The 6,919-nt window shown below is 47.6% G+C and overlaps 1 protein-coding gene across 1 annotated transcript in view; it reads left to right on the top strand.

Annotated features, from left to right (window-relative positions):
• Positions 1-684: 684 nt before the first annotated feature.
• Positions 685-6,919, top strand: part of STK32A (serine/threonine kinase 32A) — a 31,765-nt gene continuing 25,530 nt past the window's right edge. The window contains exon 1 of the mRNA XM_009331374.1: positions 685-752. Within this exon, the coding sequence (XP_009329649.1) occupies positions 701-752 (52 nt within the window). The 5' untranslated portion in view covers positions 685-700. The remainder of the gene's footprint in view (positions 753-6,919) is intronic.

The raw sequence follows: 6,919 nt of genomic DNA, 5'->3' as shown, positions 1-6,919 counted from the left end.
ATAGTTCATATCCAAAAAAAGTTTTGAAGAAACTGAATGGTAACTACACCTTGATTTTCCATGAAATCTTTTCATTTAAAAAAAAAGGTACGATTTTGTCCCAAGTGAAAGACTTCTGTAACAGCTTAAATCAAAAGGTTGACACTTTGAATTTCTTCTTATATAGTTTTTACACTTCCACGTGACCTTAGTAGTCAAAAGTGCCTTTCTGATTTTATCTAGCCAAGTCACTATGTCCATTTGTTTTGGATATTGACCTCACTACAATTAGTCATCACTGAAGCTACAAAATATAATATGTTGGATGATACCGCAAACATGAGCCAGATCCTCAGATCTTTTGGTCTGTTAGTCTATTTCTACACTTCCCTTAGTGGGCAGCAGTCCTGGTCTAGGTTACAAGGTTATGATGTTACTGGGTTTCTCTAGTAAACTCCATTATAACGTGCTTTTTCCCTGATACTCAGTTTTGTCTCCAGAGCAGTGAACCTCCAGTGAGAAATCTGCAAGCTGCAAAATGCTTCTTAATCCTGAATGATGATGAATTTTTGCCTTCTGCCTTCTCCAGGATGCACCAGCAGAACATTGCCCAGGTCTGCTAGGAGTGACCCGTGGGTAACACCATCCTGGAGGTACCGGCTTCAAGGGTGGTAACATAGCTGAGAGAAGTGGAGAGAGCTGAGCCTGGGCTGAACACACCATGGGAGCAAACACCTCCAGCAAGTCACCGCCCTTCAATGAAAACGAAGATGGTAAGAGCCTTTCCTAGTTGTTGTCTGGGACTACAAAGTCCACTACTGTAGAAACTGACTCTGAGAGTCACCGCCAGCTCCCGTGCTGGGGTTCCAAACACCTGGACGTCTTGGTTAAGCAAAGGTGTGTCAAGGTCTGCAGCAGCAGCATGCCCTTGGTCTCCTGCAGAGCTGTGGTCGGGTGTCAGGTGGTCCTTTCGCCTCCCCTCTCTGCGGCCAGGCACTGGGAGAATAACTGTTGGCAGAGGTTTGGTTTTGAGATGTCTCTGGGACACACTGCCAGGCGCTTCGAAGGCAGGGAAGAAATGCTGCTGTTCTGGAGGCAAGGGGAGGTTTGATCTGGAGATCACAGTATCAGGAAGACTGGTATGAAGCGTGGTGGGAAGATAGCTTGAGTGATGCGTGTTCCCATCCCTGCTTTGGGCTTGGTGGGAGGGCCACCGAGAGAGACCCGGTCAGCAGCAGCAGAGGTGGAGGTTCCTGGTGACTGCCCAGCTGGGCAGCTCTACCCGTTGGCACCGGGAGACCAGCACTCGGGCTTGGTCGGCTGGAAAAGGAGAATACATTGCAGGAAGCAGTACTGGAGGCCAGTGTCCCTATGCTGCCAAGATTATAGAGACAGTCATTAAAAGATTGTTCCATAAATATATTTCCTGTTGCATGAGTCAGCTTGCTAACTGCCATACGGCTTTCACCTGGGTACAATTGTAAAATACATATGTAGACAAATACAAATAAAAGTAAAATATATGAGAACCTAGATGACTCTCAAACTGCTGTCCCAAAGGAAGGAACTCCATTCAGGGAGGACGTAATCCTGATTACTGGGGACGTAAGGGGAAAAGGAGGGGACATTGGCCAAAACCTGGTCTTTCTCACTCAGCTCCTTGAGGAAAGAGGTCTCGAGGAGGAACGCGCTTTCATCCTGGAAAGGCAGTGATTATATCCCAAGTAGCACCGTTAGTGCTCGTGGTACGACAGCCTTCTGCCCCAGGCTGTGGCCAACCTGCTGTGTGGTGTCTGTGTGCAGCTGCCAATGCACGCGGCTGCCTGGGGAAGGGAAAAGTGACTCTGTGCAGCAGCATGTTCCCCTCACTGTCCCGAACCACCCTGCTGTGATCCGGCCTTTCCCTGTGCGCCTCGGTTTGTCATCCCGCAGAGAAGATTTCGCACTTTGGGGTCTGCGTTTGCTGCTGTCGCCCTCCAGGCGCAAAGGCAGCCGGCGAATCGCTCGGTCGTCACGCTCTGCGCTGCTGCACCCGCAATGCCAGCTGCATGTGTGTGGCAGTTTGGCTAGACTGGCTGCTGTTCCCAAATGGATAATGCAGCTGCTTGCGATTTTTCTGTGGTTTTCATTTTTTTTTTTCCAGTTATTTTAATGCAAAAGAAATGTGTGTTGTGAGGTTTTCCTGGAGATTTTATTACTCGTGCATCTAAATGCTCAGTATTGGCATCTCTCATAAATAACTACCTGTGCTAGCTCAGGATGACTAATACTTTTCACATTCCTGATCACCTTCCTTGGGGTGATATGTCCTGGCTGTGAGGTTGACCGTAACAAATTTAATTTTCATTGGGGTGGCTGGTCTCTCTGCTGCGTCCTTCTCTGGGTTCGACATGCTTCGTGCGGTGTGACTCCTGTGACTGAGAAATAAATAACACCCCGAGCAACGCAGTGGCCTGTGCGGGGTGACTGTCCTTGGGGCAGTAAATCTTCTTGGACAGGTGATTCCTTATGAGAGCCAGTTCTGTGCTTGGAAAGGGCTTGGTTTCAGCAAACAAAACCTGTCAGCATAGGAAGCCCCCGTTAGCTCTGTGGCAAAGGGCGCTGGGCTTTCCAAGTGTGAAACGCCATACCCCGTGCTTGGTGCGTTTGTGTGTCGTGCTGGCAAGTCAAGGGAAAGGCCCAGTCCTACCGTCTCAAGGGGTTCAGTGTTGATCTGTTGAGTTTCAGTAGGCTCAGGGGTCACCCTTGCACCCAGATACAGTGTCCAGACCGGTGCAGTTGTGCTTTCATGGCCCTGCCCAAATTTAAAAAGTGGTAGCACATTTTTTCTCTAATTAGTCATATTTTAATATACTGGGGGGAGAGAAACCCAGCCGTTTTCCATTATCTTGGCAAATTTGTGACCAGAGACTGTATCACCTTAGATGTCACAATCTTGTCCTTATTCTAATTTCAGTTAAAATTGAAATAAGAGCTGCTGGGTACAGCAGGAAGCAGCACAACGGCTCTTCTGCTCCGTGACACTGGCAGGTCACTTCACTGGGCTGCAGCCGGTGGAGAGCGGTCCCACCTCTTCGGCTGTGCCATAGAGAGAATTTTCCTTTGGGACCTGTGTAAATATAAACAGCAATAGCATGAACGGTGTAAGTGCTCTGGTGCCGGGAAGGCACCTGATTCTTCGCAGCCCGAATTTCACCTCTGGCAGTTCAGTGCTGCGGCTGCATCTGCTGGTCTGCTAGATGCCGCTTACTGGGGGCATTGCTGGGACCCACTGCCAGGGGAGGTGGGAGGAGGAAACATCCCAGACTAACAAGCATTTTGCCATTGCACCAAAGAATTGGGTCTGCTTGTCAGAGAACTGTGCTGTAATGTTCAGTGATTTCATTTCTCTATACTACCTCTCAATTTGCTTAAAAATAAAATAAAAATAAAAGACTTGGAGAATACTCAGGCAGTTGCAACAAGGTGAAACCTTTTGCAAACCAGGGTTGTTAAGGAGCTGACTCGAGGGTGAAAACATCTGGATTTATATTGTGCCATAGTTTTCTGAATAGCCGTGGGCAAATTACTTCACCCTCCTGTGCCTCCGTTCTTCAGCAGTGGGCTCCCTTCTCCTCCCGCAGCTCGGCTGTTCGCTCTGTGGAGTGTGGACCACCTTCTGCCGTGCAGAGGCAGGTGGCACACCACAGGGCAGTAGGGCTTATGCCTCGCTCAGGCTGCCGTCGGCCTTTGATATGCACACATAGTCATAGCACCTCTTGCATATTTTTCCAAATTGCTGTTGCTATAATTTGACTATTTTCTGTGGCACTGTGATTTTTTTTTTTTTTTGAGATGGACTTCTCAAAGGGGCTTTGTTTGCCTTCGGCTGAAGTGGGATGACAGCATTATTTTTCTCTCAGCGTTTCCTCTGAGTAGGCACAGTTGTGGATAATAAGCTAGTGAGATAAAAAGAAAATGTAATAACCAGATGGAAGGTTCAGTGCTGCAAGGTGATCTCCTCTCCCGATGTAGTCAGGATGAGACCATGTTAAAAGCCAGATTTTGTTTGAGCTGCTTCTGGCAAAAGGGTGTGGAAAGTGTCCTGGAGGATGGCAGCCAGATATTCTCCCCAGCTGGCCAAATTTGTAGGAAGATAAAGCAGAAATAGGTAGTAGGTGAGGACAATGGCTGGGTGAGATGGACATACATCATTCTGTGGTCCTTTGCAAGTGTCCTCTCTACTCCGCCGTCAGCTGTTCTGTCTTTAAATTGCCCTGGGACTCAGACGAGTGTTAGATGTATCTTTATTCCTCTGCCTGGATCCGTGCTGAGTTCGGCTCCCTGATACGGAGGGACTTGCGTTAGCATTCCTGATCCTGTGGTAGCGCTTGTTTTCCTGAGGCTGCAGATCAGAGAAGGAAGGAAGGGAGGAAATATAATGAAAATGGGGGAAATTACAGTGACAAAAGGAAGACGAGTCATAACAGACTGTGTGGTGTTGTGCTAGCTGTACTGGAGTGGGCAACAGGGATGGGAGGACCTGAGCCCCCTGAATCATTGACTTCCACTTGGCAGATGGAGTCTGGGGGCTTCGGCAGGGTTGACTTGTCTCTGATGAGGACATTTTTCATGGCTAGTTAGGTTCTGTATTTTTTTAATCTAAATATTGTTCCTTGAACCTTGGTTTAGAAATACGACTCCTGCTTTCAAAATGGTTATTTCATGCTTATGCTTCAGTTCGTTCTTTATAGCAGTTGTGTTACCTTCCTTGGCATCTCTTAAACATAATTTGTCTGAGTTGGCATATCACATGAATTTTCTCTCTGAAGGGCAAATGCTTTGGCTTTTTCATTGTTTTAGATGCCATCAGGCAGTGAAATGAGGCTTGTCAAATCTGTAGATGTGGATTCAGGATGAAGAGCATGTGTTTGGTTCCTGATTTGGACACCACAAATTTCAGTACTTTTTGGAAGTGAGACTCTGGACTGGCTCACTGTGAAAATCGGGGATGGTAGGAAAGCTAGAACAGAGAGAGGTTAAAATGTGTTCGTACCTAGTTTGAGAGTCTTAAATAAAAAGTATGCAATTTAGTTTTCTTACAACCAGCTCAGTAACAGACCCGTGTTTAAAATGTTAATGAAAACATTAATATTAAAAGGCAAGGAGGTAGAGGGTGTTAACATGTTCATGAAAACATTCCTATTAAAAGACAATAGAGGAAGAGGGTGTTAACATGCAAAATCTGGCTGTTGGCTTAACTGCTCTGGATTTGCAGCTGTTCCAGATGTTAATGTCTGGCTGGACCTCTGCGTTTCGTGGTCTGCCCCCCTCTTGCAGAGCCCCATGTGAGGTCCCAGCACCTGGGACCTGGGAGTCCCCTCTCCCCGCTTGGCTGGGCTTGGTTGTACGGCATGTAGCTCCTGCAGGTAACCTCTCTCCATAGTGGGCACAGAGGGCTGCTTTCCCCTCTCATTTTTCCCTGTAGGTGATAAGCATCTTCACTCTCCCTTTTTATTCTGCAGGTATCCACTACCCTTCTCTCAGACGGTCTAACTGGTAAACAGATCTAGTTAAACTCAATCATCATCAACTTGTGTTTAGCTCTGATATTTGCAGCTGTTGCACCAGGTTTGAAAAAGGTCTTCTGTGCCTAAAAGCCAGTCTTTTTCCCAAGTGCTATAGCTGGAAACCATAAACTTTGCTTTGGTTAGATAGTGGCATCCTACCTGAAAAGATAATGGCAATGAAAAGGACACATTTTTTAATTTAGTGTGCCTGTTTTAAAAAATTATTCTGAGAATGGGTTACCCAGTGGGTATTACACTCCTGGCCAGGTATGCAGTGGCTGTTTTCAGCCTTTCTTTTGGAGGAAGTTTGGGCAGGCTCAGTGGACTGTATGGCAGTTTGGTGACCCTCATGCATCGTGTTTATGCTGAATGAAACCCAGTCTGCTTGGTTAATTTCTTTGGAAAATACATGCATTTCATTTAAAAAAAAAAAAATCCACCAGGAAAATATGAGTACACTTCCCTATAGTTGTGTGGTCTCAAGGATCTAGTTAGTAAGTGTCTGTCCTGTTATCCTCGTACTAGCTTAGAGGCAGGACGTGTCCCGAGGAAAATGGGTTTATTTCTGACCGGTATCATGTGCAAGTCTGTAATGAGGAGGATTTGTCTGTTGCTGTGGCAGAGAGATTAACAACAGCTTCCTTGCTGGCAATCTCATCTGATAAAACGCTTTGAGGACAAACGCCTCTTGGTTTCTGTGTCATTCAGTTCAGTTAATGAAGAAAGCAGCAGATGACAATTATATTGAGTTGCACTTTTCAAGACAACCCGTGGTCTCAGAAAGTACAGAGAGGGAAAGCTCTGTAGCCTGAAGCACAAGTTGCTCACGCGCCCGTGTTTCTGTGAAAACAAGACTTCAAGGTGACTGTGCCTGTTCACTCCCCAGATGACCAGACACTTGGTGTGTGGGTCCAGTACTCACTGTAGCGCCTGGCACAGCCGGAGCCCAAGTGTGTCTGAGCTCTCTGTTACAGTAAGAGATGTCTGGGAAGATTTGAGCAGGCTACAGCCTAGTCCTCCAGCTCTGCTGGAGCCGGACTGGTGGGCCATGGCAGAGTGAGGGGGCCGGGGGGCTCGGCGCACTCAGACCTGTCTGCTCAGGGATGGTGCAAACGTAATTGAAGTATTTCAGGTCAGCCTGAGAGGGCAACAGCAGTGGCACCCAATGGAGCTACCAGGCAGGGCTTTCATGCAAGACATCCGCTTAGAGCCTGCGCCTCGGAAAGACCCCATCGGCAGCCCGCAGCGAGCACCAGGTCAACTTTGGTAGCACGGCCCAGCCTGTGGTTTGACAGCCTGGAGCTGCAGACTGCGGCTGGAAAGGCACCTACGGGTACCCGAGGCTGCTGTCGGTGGTCAAGCACAGGCATAACTGTGTTTCTTTGTACAGC

Source organism: Pygoscelis adeliae, unplaced genomic scaffold, assembly GCF_000699105.1.
Source record: "Pygoscelis adeliae isolate BGI_AS28 unplaced genomic scaffold, ASM69910v1 Scaffold108, whole genome shotgun sequence".
Classification (NCBI taxonomy): domain Eukaryota; kingdom Metazoa; phylum Chordata; class Aves; order Sphenisciformes; family Spheniscidae; genus Pygoscelis; species Pygoscelis adeliae.
This window is presented reverse-complemented; position numbering and strand designations above follow the sequence as displayed.